This window comes from Geotrypetes seraphini, chromosome 7 (genome assembly GCF_902459505.1).
Source record: "Geotrypetes seraphini chromosome 7, aGeoSer1.1, whole genome shotgun sequence".
NCBI lineage: Eukaryota > Metazoa > Chordata > Amphibia > Gymnophiona > Dermophiidae > Geotrypetes > Geotrypetes seraphini.
In genome coordinates, this window is record NC_047090.1 from 150,639,616 (window position 1) to 150,659,313 (window position 19,698).

At 42.5% G+C, this 19,698-nt stretch overlaps 1 protein-coding gene across 8 annotated transcripts in view; it reads right to left on the reverse strand.

Moving 5' to 3' along the window:
• The window catches only part of ZBTB25 (zinc finger and BTB domain containing 25), a 66,476-nt gene continuing 46,778 nt past the window's right edge, over positions 1 to 19,698 (reverse strand). For 7 of the 8 annotated variants that reach the window (XM_033951839.1, XM_033951841.1, XM_033951838.1 and 4 more), the window contains exon 4: positions 1 to 3,719. In XM_033951839.1, the coding sequence (XP_033807730.1) occupies positions 1,297 to 3,719 (2,423 nt within the window). In that variant the 3' untranslated portion in view covers positions 1 to 1,296. Of the gene's footprint in view, positions 3,720 to 7,415; positions 7,468 to 19,698 lie in introns of all 8 variants that reach the window. The other variant, XM_033951845.1, reaches the window with a different exon arrangement.

The following is a 19,698-nucleotide window of genomic DNA, read 5'->3' on the forward strand; positions in this document are numbered from 1 at the left end:
TTTTTTTTTTTTTTTTTTGAATACCGGCACCTTAAATATAGACCAGCATTTCAGAAGTCTACATTTAAGGTGCTGGTGTTGTGCTTACAGAAGCACCGAGGGGTGCCTAAGGCCACTTCCAGCACAAGCAATGCCCACGCCGGCCTTAGGCATCCTTACGTGCCCCTAAGCACTTCTGTAAGTGCAAATCTGTAAGTGCAACACTGGCACCGTAAATGAAGGCGCCATTCCTGCCTTTTTTTTTTAAAAAAAAAACATGCTTCCGAATTGATTGGTTAGCCAGAGGTAGGGTGCCCTACCACCGTCTAATCTTCAGCGCATCTTTGAAAATTTCTCCCCTAAAAGTTTATATGATATGCCCATTTTGGCCTGTTGCTATTTTAAACATTTATGTTTCTAAAATATATAATCCTGCCACATGTAGCTGGTGCATAAATCCCCATTTCTCCAAATATTATAGAATAGGCTCTACACTAGCAAATCCTGTTCTAAAATACTGAAATTTTCCAACCTCTTTATGTCTCTTGGCGTAACAGTGCGATCAGAAATGGATGAATAATTCACACTAGACACGGTTAATGACTACTTCTGAGACTGCAGTGGTCCATTGATCATTGTACACAGGAAATCCCTTCTATACACCCTAAACAAGTTTAGATGGCCTCCTTGTGTTCATTAACTAAGGGCCTCTTCTATTAAACTGCGCTAGCAGTTTCTAGCATGGGGGAGCCGCGCTGAATGGCCCGCGCTGTGCCCGATGCTCACAGAGTTCCTATGAGCGTCGGGAGCAATGCGGGCCATTCAGCGCAGCTCTCTGCGCTAAAAACTGCTAGCGCAGTTTAATAGAAGAGGGGTAACATTTTCACATGCCAAGCTCAATGTTGGTTGAAAAAAAAAACTATTCTTCAACTAGTGTCAGTGAACCTTTAAATAAAGTCCCCAGACCCCAGCCCAGAGGTTGGAATGCCTACTGAAAATGCCGTCCTAAAAGTCGCACTGACTTTATTGGTAATTTCACTTTCCTTTGAAAATACTGATAAAAAATATTAATTTAACTCTCCCCTGATAGCCAAAGTTAAAAAATTAAATAGCCCCCCCATGGCTTTTAAAATTAGACATTTGTTTGCAAATAAAATAGTTAATTCTATATGTGACCGCTTTAACTCAGATTTGGATTCTATTTGTTAAGATTCTTTTTCTATTCTGTGCCTAAGCAAATCTTTATTAATACTATTTCTAAGGCCTAGCTAGGAATGCTCAGCAGCAGAAGACGTCTTTAGAAGGCAGAGCAGATGGTTAAAGTCCTAGCACGTGAAGCACCCCCTTTACATCCAGATAAGTTTCTTCCTTCACATCTGGATAGGCCTCCACTGAAAGGCCTCTAATTCCAGAGTTGCAAGGCCCTTCCGTTGCTTGGGTTCTAGTGCAGGGTTGCAGCTGCGTTTTCCTCTGATCAATGAAGACCCTAATGGCTTTATAAATTAGGTGATGGCAACTCGGAGCCTCGAAATCTGGACCATTTTGTATTATATGTATCCAACTGTTAAGAAGGTCACCCCTTATCTTGTGTTCATTTTTTAATTTCAAATTTGTTATCGCTTGAAGTGCTTTTTCTGGGCACTTACTGGTAACTGGCATTGATAAACAAACTTCGGCAAGATGAAGCAGGTTAGGGTATGAGTGGCTCACATCACCTTTCAAAATGAACAAATGCTTGAGGCACCACTCAATGACTGTCATGGCGCCACCTGTCAGCACAACAGCAGGAATGCAATTTTTCCAGTCAAAAAGTTCCAACTTAAGTTTCTCCCATTCTTCTGTGAGCTCAGAGACCCTAGAGTCTCTCTCGTTAGCCTCTCTGTAGAAGTGATCAACAAGGAGTTTAATCTCTGACTGACCATATTCACCGAAGTCTGTTGATTCTGGAGCTGGAACAAGCAGAGGGTTAAAGATGGAAAATGCAGACACTAACGGCAAATATGAATCAAACCTGCTCTGAAGGTTGCTTTTAATTGCAGAAACACAGTCTTCTAGAAGTTGGGTAAGGTCTTTTTCATCTTCTGCTCCCAAAAATATGTTAGATAATCCCAGTCGTCCTTCTGGCTGTAGATCTTCTTTAAGCTTTATAATGGACTTTTTGCTGTTCAACGCTTCATTCAGTTGATGTACTGCATAATAAACTGAAGATTCCATGGTAGTAAAATTAACTTTCCCCTTTTGGAAGATCTTTGTTACAGCAAGCAACACTGGATAAATGTCCTTAAGTATGTATACTGTGCCTATGAAATGAACAGAGCTAATCTTGTGGAAAAGTGTGTGTTCTGTAGCACCGGCATCTTGAACCGTGCGAAAGATATTAAGGAGTGCGATATAGTCATTGTAGACAGCCATTATGGAGGTGATAAATGAAGAATGCCTTATTTTACATTTCTCTTGTAGAACAAGCTTGACCGAAGTCTTCACGTCGGGGCCGATCTCGCCAACACCTCTTGCTTGCACAAGTTCTTCTAGATACAGCTCTGCCATAGCTGATGAATTTTCAAAGAGTCTCCATATCTCAGCTGCCCAACCTTCCACGTCAGCTGTGCCCTGACTTTTTATGTGATCACCAATAGCTTGAATACACAATTGTGGGAACAGACAGTGGAAAGAAATTAGAGCAGGGTTAGTTTCTTTCAACTGTGCCGACACTCCTGTTGTCTTACAGGTTAGAGCATCTGCCCCATCAGTTACAATAGAGGCCATCTTCTCTATAGGAAGTCCAAGTTTCAGCAGGCTGGTTTGCATCAGCTTGACTATAGTAACAGATTCCGGTTCTCCCAATTGTTTCATGATGCGCTTGGAAAATAAAAATTTGGTGCTGACTTCCGCTGTTGAAGGCTCGACATACTGGATAAAAGTAAGGAGTAAATCGCTAGGTCCAAAGTCCCTTAACTTTCCAAACAGAAGGCCGTAACAAGCAGCCTGCTGGACAGCTTCCACAATCTCAGCTTGAATGGCATTGCCAATACATATGAAAGCCTTTTCCACCACTTCCACAGATTCAAAATAGCTCGTTTCATGCAGACAAGGATCCTTTAAAAACCCGAGGAAGGGGATGAGTTTACTGATGCAGATCTCCTCCTTGCTGAGCCAGTAAGCTGTCAGGAAGGAATTAAAGAGCATGGAAATTTCTTCTTTTTCATTTTCCAGCATGTTATTTGCGGTTTCCCTATCAGCCAATTCGGCCAGGATTGCCAGCATGTGCTGCTGTGATTCGGTGTGATCTTGAAGGGCTGATTTTTTAAATCTAATTGCAGGGGTGGTGTTGAACACTTTCTGCTTGTTCTGTTTGTTGTAGGTGTTGTGTTTCCTGCAAAGGAAGCAGTACATGCCTTGACCCTCCTCGAAGACTAGCCAGTAAATGCCTGTCCTTTTGCAGTAGGTCACAGCTCTGTCCGACAGCCACTTGTGGGCAAATTTGACTCCTCTTTGGTTTTCCAGCTGTATGCTGTCACAGCGGATAGTGGTGCACTTGTAATGGCAGTGAAGATTTGGGCTGTCATAGTGAGGGAAGATGCCTCGGAATGCAGACTCGATTTCTAGCAGAGAGACAGCTCTTGGAGGGATGTCCTGTCTAAAGGTAAATTGGGCTTTCTTGAATGGTGGCTCCCCCTCGTCCTCTACTGCCGTTGGCAAAAGCGGCGATACACTACTGCTAGAGTCTTGGTCAGATAAATCTAGAAATCAAACAAAGAATGAACTTGAAAAACCATGTTCTACCATCAGTTTCAAACTTGAAATTGTTATGCACACTTTTACGGGTTCTTCCAGCGGAAAAAGCCCACTGTGATGAAAAGCAAACTACGGCACACATGTGAACACTAACATCACTGTAAGAGGCTGTGATTTTTGGGGGAAACAGTATCGTGTTTAAAAAAAAAAAAAAAATCATCATTCTAAAGTAATTTTTTGTTGTATTACTGCAATAGTGGGATGGTAGCGTCTGATGTTATGTGAAGCACATGCGTATTCCTGTGTGCTAGCTCCACTTTTGTAGTCACTAACAAGACTGTAGAGAAAATAATTTTTCAAACCCGATGCTGTTTCCAAAATCAGTATGTTCCTCAGAAAAGGAACGATAATCATGATAGCAATTTTTGTAATAAAAGATGTTGTTTCAAATCAACATGAACGCAGAGAAACTCGGGGAGGGGGGGGGTGACTATTCCTTTCTTCTGGGGGATGATCCACTGGTGAGGAGATCAGGGTTTAGAACCCGAGGGTTCTTTTCCTGGCAGGGCAAAACTTATAAAAGTCATAAAGAGCACATTTAATTGTCTATCTGCAAAGCCCAGGAATACTTATTCAAAGGAATGTATTTGAAAGTAAAAAACCCTACTATTTTCATAATTTTATTGAAAGATATCTGCATGTTTGGAACTTTATCATTCGGCACTTTATTAATTTATCAAATCTAAAATGCATACCACAGTTTAGTATTACTAGGACAGCAGCCATGCATGGATACTGCCTGCGTTGTTTGCTGCCTTCATTTGATCCTTGCCTATATAAATCGATTTAGATTGATCTTTTTGTACCTTACACATCCCCCCCCCCTCCCCCGGCATGAGGTACTGGTTCAGGGCGCCAAAATCCCGGTTGGCATCTCTCCCACTCTGTTCCTCCCCTCCCTCTGCCCATCCTGTGAATACCAAATTATGGGCAGAGGGAGCAGAGGAGGGAGATATGCCAGAACAGGATTTTGGCATCCTTTATCGCTGGTGTGTAGGTGGGGGAGGGCAACTTGAGAGAGAAAAAATGATACCTGATTGTAGGGGGGGACAGACGGGGGAGTTGCAATGTAAATAGCATCACAGTCCCTTGAGCCAGCCCTGCAGATGATATATAAAACAATATAGGGGACGGTTAAGAGAGCCTTTTAGAAAACTGGTGTTTTTCAATTATTCATCCAATAAAATGTCTTTTTTTTTGGGGGGGGAGGGGGTAGTCTTCAGTGGTGCTTATTTTTGGAGCATTCCTACATGTAAAAGCAATTTTAGATAGGAGGGCTTTATACTATACATGTGAGGGTGGCCTCCATGTTTACTGTAACATAGCGTTATCAATTAGATTCTTCATTTTACAAGAGAAAGCCATATGGAGGAAAATAAATTCTAGATGTCTGCATTTACACCTGCCCTGAGGCATACGTAAGTTCCTGCTCTAGGAAAAGGTACTACTCGCAAGCTCTAGAACGAACTCTCCCCCTCCCCCAAGCAATGTAGCCCTGGCCTTTGATCCTCCCAGATACAAAAATCTCATCACTACTCCCCCCCCCCAACACACACCAGCACAGCAGCTGATCCCTCCATCTTCAAATGAATCCCTCTCCCCACAACCCATCCCTATGGGGGTCCCCAGTGTCTACTAGGAGCAATAGCAATACTCGTATAAGGATCTATTACTCTAATTTAGCAAACTGACCCCAAGCAATAACATAATGAGATTCCTTCTTACTAGAATGATTGCAGCCACCATTTTAAGACCTCTAGGGCTGCATGCGCTGGAGAGGAGTGAACATTGCTCTTGCTCCCTTCAGGTGCCAGGGACCCAGTAAGGCTGGAGATGGAAGCTTCAGGAAGAGGTTTCCGGTGCTAGAGGGACAAGGATGGATGCTATGCCCGAGTATGTAATCAAATACATTAGCTAATTTGGGAAGTTTAATGCTGTGCTGGGGGGATGGGCAAATGGCTTTGGCATTGTTGAGGCATGTGGAGAACATGTGAAACATTACTGCTCTTGCTGGACATGGAAGAATATACACACGAAATCCTGGACCTGTTTTACGCTGTCTCAATGAGAATGCTGGCACCCCTCCACTCCCCGCTACGTGCACCTTCACCCCCTCATACCTCTATCTGTTCGCTGGTGTGAGCAGCAAGGCCAACCTACCGCTCGCACCGTCGGCTCTCCCTCCGATGTCACTTCTGGATCCTGCACCTAGGAACTGACATCAGAGGGAGAGCTGACGTCGACGTGAGCAGCAGGCAATACATTTGGCAGAGCCTCTTGTAAAGAAACAAAAAACAAAACTGTGGGAATTCTCCACCTGTGGACTTGCTATCTAAATTCCCCTATCCAGATTCACTTCTACAGAAGAAGCCTTATCTATAGTTCAACATATAACATTGGAGTGAAATAAGGAATACGTCACCTGCAGCACCTTTTCCATACAGCCTCTTAAGCTAGTTTTTGGCGTTTTGCTTACACACACCTCATCAGTGAATCAAAAATTTTAAATCATGTTGATTTTCCTTTAGTAGAGCCTAGACAACTTCAGAGCAATGTATGTAAATGGTTTTAAATAAATGAAATCCCCAAGTACATTATGCGTATATATTCACTTCTTTTACCATTCAGGACTCAACTGCTCTTTGTAAAGAAAAATTTTCCCAAAGCTGCCGAAATACAGTATCTTTAATAGGGAATACAGAATTGAAGCTATAAAACTGATAAAATTAATCCATTACTCAATTTTAATGCCCTGCTGCTAAATGTAGGCATCTTCACAGAAGTAAGTTCACTGTTTAATTCATGTCCTCTTTCTTAACATGGCTAATACTTTTTAAATATTGTAAGTAACAACAAAATGGGACAGTATCCCTTCTGACTGAGGCCAAATTATAAAGAACCACCACCAATGGACTTTAATCTCAAAAGTGCATGGTAGAATGGATTATAGTAACCTTGTCCATTAGTGCCACCTTCTGGGCAATGAGCAGAACAAACATATTATCAAATACATTAATCTCTCCCTTATCAGAACAAAGATGGGAGGAGGGGTAGCATTTGCTTTTACAAAGGCAGCAACAGTGATAGGAAATAAGGTATAAAATAAAATAAAGGAAAATCTGTAAAACAAAAAGCAACTTAACAGCAATAATAAATCAATAAAAGGAAAATTGTCATCATGTATTTATTTTGTTGAAAGTATTTACTGCATTCTTGTTTTGAAATCAGGCACATAAACGTAAAATAATTTGGAATCTCTGTTCCAACTGATGTAACAAACAGAACTGACTTTAAAAGAATAATTCATTTTAAAATCCCTTTTCTCCACTCTTTGCTGAGGACTCCCTGTATTACATAAATACATGCTAAAAAAAACCAACTAATTCACATCCACTCTGTTATTTCTTACTCTTTAATCTTATGGAAAGTAAGTTTATATTGGGTCACATCAGTGAGGAACCCACAGCCAGTCAGGTTTTCAGGCTATCCGCAATGAATATTCATGAGAGAGAGTTGCATACCAAAGAAGCAGTTTATGCAAATCAATCTCATGCACATTTATTGTAGATATCCTGAAAACCGGACAGGCTGGGTTTACCCCAGGTCAGGTTTGGGAATCCCTGATTTACATTCACACTTACCTGGGAAATTCTATAAGCTCCTATTTCTGAGAGGAAAATGTTTTTTTTAAATCTGCAGGAAAAGATTATAAGAGTGTAAAAAGAGCTCATTAATAAGAAATACAAAAAGAAACATTACAACGAAATGTAGGCTGCGCAACTGAACATACTCGGCTGTAAATCAACCTTCACCTACTGCATAATCTGGCCCCATCCCCAGGGATAACTACGGGAAACCATCCTGTCATTCTTTAGTGTCTATCTCAATCTCAGTCCTTCAACACCAGCATTCTTCAGCATTTGAGGGTCAGTGGTAGTGATGCCTGATTTGCTGATTCAAATCGATTCACTTTAAAAAAAAAAAAATTCAGACTTGCCAATTCAGTGAGTTCTGACTCCACACATTCCTCCGGGCCTCTTAAGTAACAGCAGCGGTGGTGGTGACCAACTTCTCTTTGCCTGCCCCACTGAGGCCTTCCCTCTGCTGCATCTCTGATGATGTGGCAGAGGGAAGCCCTAGTGGGAAGGCCACTAGAAGCCTGTTCACTGTGCTACCTTTGTAGAACTGGTCACCAAATCACCACCGCTGCTGCTACTACTTTAGGAGGCTCGAAGGGGGGGTCAGTCGGGAGGTACTGCACAAGAGAATAGTAGGAATGGAAAGCTGCTGCAAAAAGGGATGAGAGGGAGGAATGAAAAGCTGCTACTCAGGGGGACAGGAAAGAGGAAAGCTGCTGCACAGTGGGGGAGGAAGAATTAGTGGAGATGGTTGGAGGAGAGGAAGGGAGAGATGAAAGAAGTAGAAAGGGATGAGAGGGAGATATCCTACATATGGAGGAAGGGAGGGAGACATGGTGCATGAGAATAAAGAAATAGTGCACAATAATGGAGGGGAGAATAGAGAGGTTTGATCCAGGGCACAAGGAAGGGAGAGAGAGAGAGATGGTAGACAGTGGGAAAGAAACAGAAATGTTGGATATGGCAGTGGAAGGGATGGTATAGAGATGGAAAATGGATGGTGAGCATGGAGAAAGAAGAAAATGGCAAATGGGCAGGAGACCCTGGCGAGCGAGTTAACAGAAGACAAACAGAAACCAGAGCCTGGGACCAACTTGATTTGAATAATAAAATGACCAGACAACAAAAGGTAGAAAAAATAATTTTATTTTCTATTCTGTGATTACAATATGTCAGATTTGAAATGTACATTCTGACGGAGCTGGTGTTAGACAGCGAGCGTGAGCTAAGACTTAACAGAGAGGAATAGTCTTTTTTGTTTTGTTTACAGTACAATGCTGGCATGGGGCTAGAGAGGACAAAGGGGGCTGGGGTGGGTGAAGAGGCTACAAAATAAACCTGCTATGACATTTGAAAAACACGCCCTATTGAGTGGGAAAAGTGAATCGAATCGAATAATCAATAGGCCAAATTGAATTGAAAAAATTTTCCCTGAATTGGGCAGCACTAGTCAGTGGTGGTGCCCATTCATACTCTGATTCTTCCCTCTCTCCTTAAAGAATGACATGGGAGTGGTTGCCCATGGTTAACCGTGGGGGCGGGGACAAATTCCGTCCCCGTGTCATTCTCTAGGTAGATGTCTGCTGAGGATAGGTTTCTCTTGAGAATATTTGAAAGCAGCAATTTCTTAGAAGGAAAGGATGTTTGTCCTTCAAGACCTACATTTCTTGATATAGGTGCTTATTTGCAAAACATGTGCACGTGTTAAAATGTCTAAAAATGTCCAAATCCTGATTTTGAAAGACATAATTTGGACTTTTCACACTGCAGTTCATCCAAATAGTAAGGGGGCGTGTTGTGGGCAGGACTAGGGAAGGCCCAAAAGTAGGACACCCAACAGAGCAACTGTGTAACTTGGACATTCATTTCTAAAAAGCAGTACATTTTTATCAGTCATGTCCAAGTTACACAGTTGCTCTGATTAGCTGCTCAATCACTGGAGGGATTTAAGGCATGACCCCCCTCTTTAATCTCTCAGTAGTTGCTGTCCTCCTCCCTCTCCCTTGAAAGTGAAACTTGAAAGGAAAAACCAGGCTGTGTCAGATATAGGTATTATGGCCATTCTGAACAACAGTAAGCACATCAGAGAACCAGCCTAGTGGTTACTGCAGTGGACTGTGAACCAAAGAAACCAGATTCAAGCCCCACTTCAGCTCTTTTTTTTTTTTTTTTTAATAATTCTGAGCCTTCCAGAAACAGGAAAATACCTACTTTACCTAAGTATATACGAGGGGGAGTTGAAAAGTTCTCAACCTAACCAACTTCTTAAAGTTTGAGTGTTATTTTGTCACTGTAGTTGAAAGGAGTGTTATTTTATTTTGCAATGCAATTTGCAGAATTATAAAGCTATGTTTTGACGTTTCAGATCATTGCTTGAACCATGTCAACGAAAAGTATGGAGCTCCAAGCTGTCATGAAGTTCCTATTCCTGCAGAAGAAAACTCAAAGGAAATCCATGAATGGATGATGCAAACATTGAGTGACAAATGCCCATCGTACTCCACAGTGACTAATTTAAGCTGTAAACTGTATATTATGGATATTGGTATTAGATCCCTAGTATGTGTCGAGTTAGGATAAAAACTTTTGTACCTGAAAAAACTTGTATTGTAACTATGGCAAATTGTAACCTGTTAACTGTACGAGTATATTGTGTATGTTGACCTGTAACCCATCCTTCCCAAAGAGCCCAGGGTGGGATAGAAAATGAAATAAATAAATAAATAAGAAGTGTGCAAACTTTCAGCATGGAGATGGAGAGAACAAAGATGCAGCAAGGTCTGGGAGGCCTCAGTGTCAACTATGTCCATAATCCGATTTTGGCAGATTGGCGAATATCAGCCAAAACAATTGCTGAGACACTACAGATATCCACAGAAAGCGTTGGGTGTATGCAAAAGCTGTTAACCAAGTGGGTGCCCAAATGTTTGAATGCTGATGAGAAATGAGGTTGAGTGGATACTTCCAAGTTGATTTTGCAGCATTTTCAGCAAGCTGGTGTCAACCTTTTGGAACTAGTTACTGTTGATGAAACACGGTTACAACACTATGATCCAGAGTCAAAACAAGTCCATGCAATGGTGGCACTCAGGTTCTCCAAGGCCAAGGAAATTCAATATCCAACAGTCAGCAGGAAAGGTCATGGCTATAGTGTTTTGGGATGAGGAAGGTGTTGTAATGACTATCTTTCGAGGGGCCAAACAGTTAATGTCAAATACTACTGTAACTTGCTGTGCCCATTAAAGGAGGCATTGCAAGAAAAAAGGAGGGAGAAATTGCAGAAAGTTCTCTTTTTGTAAGAAAATGCACCTTCTCATAAGGATGGCAAAACAATGGATGTTTTGATGCAGTTGGGGTTTCAATGCATAGATCATCCACCCTAGTCACTGGATCTTGCTCCATCTGACTGTTTTCCATTTCCAAACCTTAAAAAGAGTTGAAAGAGCCAAAATGTTTCAGTGATTTGGAGGCAATTGCAGAAGGAGCAGTATTTCAGTGGCCAGAGCATTTTTTGGAGGGGTTACAGAAGGATCTCACGTATGAAGAAAGATTTAAAAAATTGCGGCTGTACTCACTTGCTGAAAGAAGAGAACGGGGAGATATGATTGAAACATATAAGTACATCACGGGATGGATCGAGTCAGAAGATGATATCTTCTGGCTCATGGGACCCTCGACCACCAGAGGGCATCCGCTGAAAATCAGGGGAGGGAAGTTTCATGGCGACTCCAGGAAGTACTTCTTCACCGAAAGAGTAGTGGATCATTGGAACAGACTCCCACTCCAGGTGATAAAGGCCAGCAGCGTGACAGATTTTAAGAGAAAATGGGATACTCACGTGGGATCTTTAAGGGAGTAAATTCAGGGGAGGGGATACTTGGAATGGGCAGACTTGGTGGGCTATAGCCCTTTTCTGCTGCCTTTTTTCTATGTTTCTTTGTTAAACTTCAGACACGATGTGCTAAGTGTGTTGAACTTAAGGGTGAATATGTGGAATAACTTGTAAGTTTCAACGCTCCATATCATTCTCTTCTTGATTAGGCTTCAACCTTTTCAGCACTCCCTCATAAGACACCTGCAAGCCTGAAGGTTATTTAAGTGGTATACATTCAGGTACAGTAGGTATTTTTCAGATCCTAGAGATCATAATTACAAAAAAAAAGGGGGGGGTCATAGTGGGGTTTGAACCTGTGTCCCTTAGTTTACACCCCTCTGTTCTGCAGGGATATCAATATGACCATAGTTTTGAAAACGATGCCAGACGTTCATGTCCCTGCTTCTGTTGTTCAAAAGTTGGACATTTCACTTTAGAAAATGGCTATTTATTTTGGACATTTTCAGCGCACAAATATTTAACTCACAGCTATAGTCAAACAGGAAATTTAGATGTTTTACCTATTTGGTTAAGGCTGTGAACCAGATGGGTTTTGTTGGGTTGTTTTTTGGGTTTTTTTTTGGGGGGGGGGAACTTAAGACTCTCTTTTTTTTAATGCCCCTCATCATGTCTTCATAAAGCGATGGATCTCCCTTCCACATTCAGTAAACATTCTTGAAAGTGGAAGACCTGCCAAGACTCCTGCATTGAGTGGAAGACTCCCACATTGGAGGGTCATCTCCTGCAGAATGAGAGGATTATTAGTGGTTGCCTCCCATTTGTTTGTCCCTGCACATAACCATCAACAGCTTCCAACCTCAGGTGCCACATGTCCTGCTGTGAGATTAACAGGCAGGAAGCATAAGCCTCCAGAAGCTGTTCTTGGCTGCAGTGCAGGAAAAGTGTTTGGGGGGGAGGGGGTGAAGGCATGACCTGGATTAAGAGCAGAACCCAAACTCTCAATTGTTCCCCCTTGACAACTCTGGTGGGGGAGCAGCACTCCAGAAGGCCACCAATATTTATAAGGCATAACAGAAATAAAAAAAAACCTAAATCAGCTCTCCCTGGCTGGGACACCTGGTTTGCAAATTTTATTATATGCTAATTGTTACTTTTGAAGAATCTTTCAGGGGGTAATTCGATAGAGGAAAATAGGCACTTGCTTTCCTTTATAAAATACCACTCAACTGGGTATATATGCACATTTGTGCTCAGTCATAAGTAGTCACCCCAGCCATATGCCGTGTATGTACCTAAATAAACATGCAACCTACAGTATAGCATTCTCTAAATTACATGTAAAAATACTCCACTTGTGTGTACGCCTTCCTCTAAAATATAAAACAATAAGATAGGTGCATATTTACAGAATACACTGTAGGTGAACCTGTGGCATTTATATGCATGGGTGTGCACTCGCACATATATGCCATTATTCTAATCGTTTGTGCATGTAATTGTTACTTAAATGTTACCCTTTTTATGCCATGTCTACTGTTATTTTATGTCTGGAATCCCTAATGTGTTTGCTTAATTCTTCTTCAGAACATCTGTAGCACCCAATATTAAAATCAACTTGAATTGTCTAAGGATCGCCCCAGGGTTCTAAGCCACTGTCCATCATCAGCGCCAACAAGTGGCACATGACCACTTCTGAGTTCTTTTCATGTTTTGCTAATCTGACCCCAGCCTCACAGAAGTCTCTGCTGGCAAGAAATATGTCTTTTTATTAGCATTAAAAATAAAATGGCAGTAGCTAATGTTTCTGAGATGCCAACACCTGAATGAAAATTCATGAAACTTAGTAGGGATACAAACAGCTTAAAGGCCATCTACCCTTTTATAAAGCTGCGTTAGCGGTTTTTTGGGTTTTTTTCTGCACCGGCTAAAAGCTCAGATGCTCTTAGCATTCCTGAGCGTCAGAACCTTTACCGCCACGGCCGGCGATAAAAAAACTAGTTAACGCGGCTTCATAAAAAGGGGGCAATAAAAGCTGCTTATTTCAGCACAAATCACATAATCTGTATTGTAAAACACTGAATTTACAGAACATATGGAATAACACCCAAGCACCTATGAAAATGTTTCCGTGTAGTGCAGTGAACTGAGAAGCTGGGGAACTGGGTTTGATTGTCACTGTGGCTCCTTGCGACTCTGGGCAAGTCATTTAACCCTTTATTCAGAGGCATAGTAAGGGGGCGGGGGGTCCAACCCCAGGCGCCATCTTAGTGAGGGCACAAGCACCGTCCTCCTCTCAGCCCCCCCCACACCTCTGTAACATTCCTGGTGCGAGCAGCAACCCCCAACTTGCTGTCGCGCCGGCTCTTTCTCCGATGTCACTTCCTGGACCCGTGCCTAGGAAGTGACATCAGAGGAAGAGCCAATGCTGGCACAACAGCAGCTTGGGAGTTGCTGCTCGTGCCAGGAACGTTACAGAGGTATGGAAGAAGGGAAGAAGCAAGTGCGTGGCAGGAAAGGGTGAGGAAGGAGCTTGTGCGGGGGAGGGGGGGGTGGCGGAGAAGAGAGTGAGAGAGGGGTACGACAACCCTGGGCGCCTCACCCTCACTCAGAGATGGGCAACTCCGGTCCTCGAGGGCCGGAATCCAGTCAGGTTTACAGGATTTCCCCAATGAATAGGCATTAGATCTATTTGCATGCCCTGCTTTCAATGCCTATTCATTGGGTAAATCCTGAAAACCCGACTGGATTCTGGCCTTTGAGGACTGGAGAGGATCCTGGCGGGGACGGAGAGGATCCTGGCGGGGACGTGTGAGGACAGAGAGGATCCTGGCGGGGACAGATGGGGACAGAGAGGATCCTGGCGGGGACAGGCGGGATTTCTGTCCCCGTGCAACTCTCTACTCTAGACCAGGAGTCCTCGGGACATGCTAAGCCAGTCTGGTTTTCAGGAGAGCCCCGATGAATAAGCATGAGCTAGATTTGCATGCATTGCCTCCATTATATGCAAATCTGTCCTAAACATATTCACTGAAGGTATCCTGAAAGCCAGATTGACTGGGTTGAGAACCCCTGCTGTAGACAAAACCATTCTGGGGCAAAGGAAGATCTGAAACCCAAAGTAAACAGGGCTTATGTAGCAAAATATTTAGGCATTTGGGTGTTTTAGAATGCCTCTACATACTGGGCCAATAAATATTTATGAAAGTGAACCAACACAAAAACAGTGGCATTCACTTACTCAATGAACATAATGAACAAGCAAGACAAGTACAAAAATCTCCTCTCTCAACCATGGGCCCCTTTTATCAAGCCGCGCTAGTGTTTTAACGCGCGTAATAGCGCACGTTAAACCGCCGGCCGCGCTAGCCGCTAACGCCTGCCTTGAGCAGGCGGTAGATTTTTGGCTAGCGCGGCTTGATAAAAGGAGCCCCATGACTATACAGATATATACAGTAGCTGAAGGTGACAATTATGGCACTTCATCCCAATTTAACAAGTTCAATTGGACTCGATAATGCTTAAATGATGTTGAAGGCTTCAGAAATATTTTCATCTTTCAAATATGCGAGGATCCAATCTTTGTAAATCATTCTACAACCACCAGCTTTCGTTAGAAATAAAACTCCCCCATATTCATTTATACAGGCAGCGAGTGATATTATGGGCCTCTTTTTACAAAGCCACAGTAGTAATGATACTGCGGTAAATACACTGAAGCCCGTTCAATACTTATGGGCTTTGGTGTATTTACGACGGCAGCACTGCTACCGTGACTAGGGCCCTAAGTTGTCACGGTTCCGAGTAGTATTATTTCTGTTACCATTCATATTCATCAGCCATAATCTCCAGCCTGCTGAACTGGATTTTTCATGTTGGGAACAGGATCTCATATTTGACGGAATAATATTTGGGCACTCTGGACTTATTTTGCGATTCTTGGTGTTTCTGTTATTATGCTCTTTGTAAACAGATTGCATGGCTTGGTGCTCTGTGCTGTCACATCAGAGATATGGGTGAAGCTGCACCTCGGGATTCACTAGACCAGGGGGTAGGCAATTCCGGTCCTCGAGAGCCAAAGGCAAGTCAGGCTTTCAGGATATCCACAATGAATATGTATGAGATGGAATTTGCATGCCTCCTTTAGATGCAAATCTATCTCATGCGCATTCATTGTGGATATCCTGAAAACCTGATCTGCCTGTAGCTCTCGAGGACCAGAATTGCCTACTCCTGCACTAGACTAAGGGTGCAGCCAAACAAGGAGGATTGAGTCATGGGACAGCAATGTTCCTACGATGGCCAACGAGCACCACTTGAATTTCGATGGTGAAAGTGCCTAGTGCTTAACTTACAAAAATGTGCAGTTAAGAGAAGCTAGAGAATTATGAAGACAGCATATGATTGCTGTGTGTGGGGAAGAACAAAAAAAAAGAAGATATACTAGAGAAACAATTACAAAGCACATTTATTTGTCAAAATTTAAGAAAACTGAGAAAAAAATTTGAAAGGTCTTCCAATTTTTTTTTATACTTACAACAAAAGATCCAACATTTATCTAAAAAATAAGTAATGTTGGTTACGTAGGACAGACACTAGCTTAAATAACAAACTGTATATGTAAACAGTATGAGAATAATTTACATCAGGAGGGCAAAACCAGTTCTGATAAGATGCATTGACACTATGCATTTTAAAGATGGAGAAGCCTTGAATGTGATATAATTATGCTATTTTTCTTAAAACCAACAGAGCCTCTAAAAATCGTATCACTATTCATCAATATCTATGGAGCTTTAGTACATACGGGGTGGCTGAATTAAAGGCATCTTCTTTCTGTAATGCCTAGCTACTTTTCTGCAGAGATCTAGCAATTAATGGCTCCAACTAAAGATACCTGAGCTAATAATGAAACATGGGGCTTTTGACTAAACTAATGTCCTCTGTCTACCCATTCAATGACCCTCTCAACACTAAGTTCATGACTACTTTATTCATACAAGAGGTTTTTATGTCTGGCTGGTGCGCTGCTCCGACGCTCATAGGAACTCTATGACCATCGGAGCAGCGCAGAGTATTCAGCGAGCCGGCCGGGAGCTAAAAACCTCTAGCGTGGTTTTGTAAAAGGGGAGGGGGGTGTTAAGTCTCTAAGAGCACAGTCTCTTCTGTGAACATATTGCTCTTTTTGAGTAACGGTGGATAGGGAAGTGACCCTCGAATAAAAGCAGTTTTAGCCTGTGATGACCACTCTATGGGGTCCAACGCATGAGAACATATAAGAACATAAGCAGTGCTTCTGCCGGGTCAGACCACAGGTCCATCCTGCCCAGCAGTCCGCTCCCGCGGTGGCCAAAAACAGGTCAAGGCCTGTCTGAATCATCAGAAGGGCTCCCCTGTCACCTTGGTTTCCCATTTAAGTTCTGCCCTCCTATCGAAGTCCTAGCCCTCCGGTCTTGCACATGCACGACCAGGTTGGTTTACTCAGTACCCCACGATCCCTCTATCCCTCAGGAATCCATCCAATCCCTGCTTGAATCCCTGTACCGTACTCTGCCTGATCACTTCCTCCGGAAGCGCATTCCAAGTGTCCACTACCCTTTGGGTGAAAAAGAACTTCCTTGCATTTGTTTTGAACCTGTCTCCCTTCAGTTTCTCAGAATGCCCCCTCGTATTTGCTGTCCCCTTCAGTCTGAAGAATCTGTCCCTATCCACCCTCTCTATGCCCCTCATGATCTTGAAGGTCTCTATCATATCTCCCCTGAGTCTCCTTTTCTCCAGAGAGAAGAGCCCCAGCCTATCCAGCCTCTCGGCGTACGAGCAGTGTTCCAGCCCTTTTACCATTTTTGTTGCTCTCCTTTGGACTCTCTCAAGTACCGCCATGAGCATGAAAAGGTTTGCTCAACTCTCCCCTAAAACAGCATGAAATGCTAAGAAAGGGGTCTTTTTACTACGTGCCCAACCAACTTGCTAATTTCTGCCCCTGTAGCTGAAAAGAGTGTTAGCTTATTTTGTTAAGTGCCAATTTACAGAAATGAAATTCTGTTTTTGACATTGCTTCAGATCATTGATTGAACCATATCCATATTATTCTCATCTTGGTTGGGCTGAGAACTTTTCAGCACTCCCTCATAGTCTAGAACAGAGCGCAAATTTTAAGGTAGCCTCCCCTGATCTGGCCATGCCCCTTCTTTGGCCACACCCCCTTTACAGATTTGGGGGGAAGAACTTAGGCGCTGCTCTATAAATGGGCATGTTAAGTGTTTCATACGGATCTGCCATTTCTGCCTGCTTTTGGCACCTGGCATCTGTTACAACACTTTTCCACACTAAAATTTCAGCCCAGAAGTAGAGCCATATAAAGAACTCCCCCCCCTAAATATCTCCCACTAACCTAAGAATGGTCCGGTAAAGAGTTGTTTACTGTCCAATGAAATGGTAGCTGGGCACAAAAGTTTTGAGAACCTGGCTCCCTGGAATCCTCTTAGGCACAGAGAAGGGCTGTCTCTTGAATGTTTGTGTACAGTGCTGTGTATATCCAGTAGCGCTAGTGAAATAATAACAACCCCTTATGGGGGTTTTCCCACATGCTAAGGCCACTTAACTGCAGCAGTAAAACAGCTGATTTTTCATTTTTCCTGTCAATGGCCATAAGCTAATCTTGAAAAAAGTAATGGAAAAATTCAAGTGACCAAAAGACAAAGTACAAAACTAACAAAAAAATAGGAACACTTGTAATATATAATGTGTGTATTTTTATAAACAAGGGAAAAAAAACCTCAAAATACCCCTAGAATGTGATCAATAAGTCACAACTTTTTCAGGGTGGGTATCATCACTGGTCAAAAACCCTTGATTTTTTGTTTTAAATATTTTAAATACAATTTTTTGTGTATGCTTTTATAATTTATTTTCAATGTGAGTCAAAATATGACAATTAAAAATTTTTCTTCTTATGAATGAGCATGTTTGAAATTAGCATCTTGTATGTCAAGTATTCACATAATATTTATCATGTTTTAAATGTGAAATACTGAAAAAGCACTTATCTCAACAACCCGACGGAGGCCCTGCCCGTTTCGCACTGATGGGCTTCTTCAAGGGTAATCATAAAGCTCAAGACAGTGCTAGTATGGTATTCAATATTGCTCAGAACTCATTCAAGAAAGCTACTGCTAATCTTGCCATCGGCATGTAACTAATAAAAATGATTAGCACATGAGCACTTAACCAACACCTATTTTGTAGGTGGTTAAGGGCTCATGTGCTTATGCTGCGCTAATCACTTAACTCACTCAGCACCCCCAGACATCCCTCTGTACCCCTCTGTGATAAAATAAAAAAAACCTTTAGCACAAAGTTTGCACATGCAGATCAGGAAATTACCGCATGATGCTTGAATGCCTTCTCTGGTAGACCCCTTTAAGCTGCAGAAAATGCACACTAGTTCATTCTTATGAGAACTATCACAGGATTCAAAACTTCAAGAGGACAACAGTGAACTACATCAATGCTTCCTGACTTCAGAAAGAAAATGTTAAAAGCTTTTCACAAGCACGCTGCTTAGCAAAACTATTAAACTCCGCAGACATCTTCTGGTCACATAGAAAAGATGCAGCGCCTTTAAGGCTTACCTTCCCGCAATAATTTAGCATACTAAAAAAATTGACTAGGATATACAACTAATTTACTTTCATCAAGGCCAACAAGATGATAAAAGATCAAACAGAGCAACCAGACCTAACTGCAAAGCCATATGGTTTCTCATATGGATTCAACACGGATTCACCAGGGGAAGGTCCTGCCAATCTAATCTGATTGACTTCTTTGATTGGGTGACCAGTCATCTGGATGCCGGTGAGTCCCTTGACGTGATATACTTGGACTTCAGCAAAGCTTTTGATAGCGTTCCACACCGCATGCTGTTGAACAAACTAAAATCGATGGGATTAGGGGATACATTCACAACATGGGTAAGGGATTGGCTAGATGGTAGGCTTCAAAGGGTGATGGTAAACGGTACCCCCTCCAAAACGTCAGCAGTGATGAGTGGAGTACCTCAGGGCTCCGTCTTAGGGCCGATTCTATTCAATTTATTCATAGGAGATTTGACCCAAGGACTTAGAGGAAAAGTATCACTGTTTGCCGACGATGCCAAACTATGCAACATAGTTGGCAAAAGCAGTGTGCCTGACTTTATGACGCAGGACCTAAGACAGCTTGAACAGTGGTCATCAACTTGGCAGCTGGGCTTCAATGCTAAAAAATGTAAAGTAATGCACCTAGGCAAAAAAAATCCACACAGAACTTACACACTAAATGGTGAAACCTTGTCCAGGACCACGGTGGAACGTGATTTAGGAGTGATCATTAGCGACGATATGAAGGCTGCCAATCAAGTAGAGAAGGCATCGTCCAAGGCAAGACAAATGATGGGCTGTATCCGTAGGGGTTTTG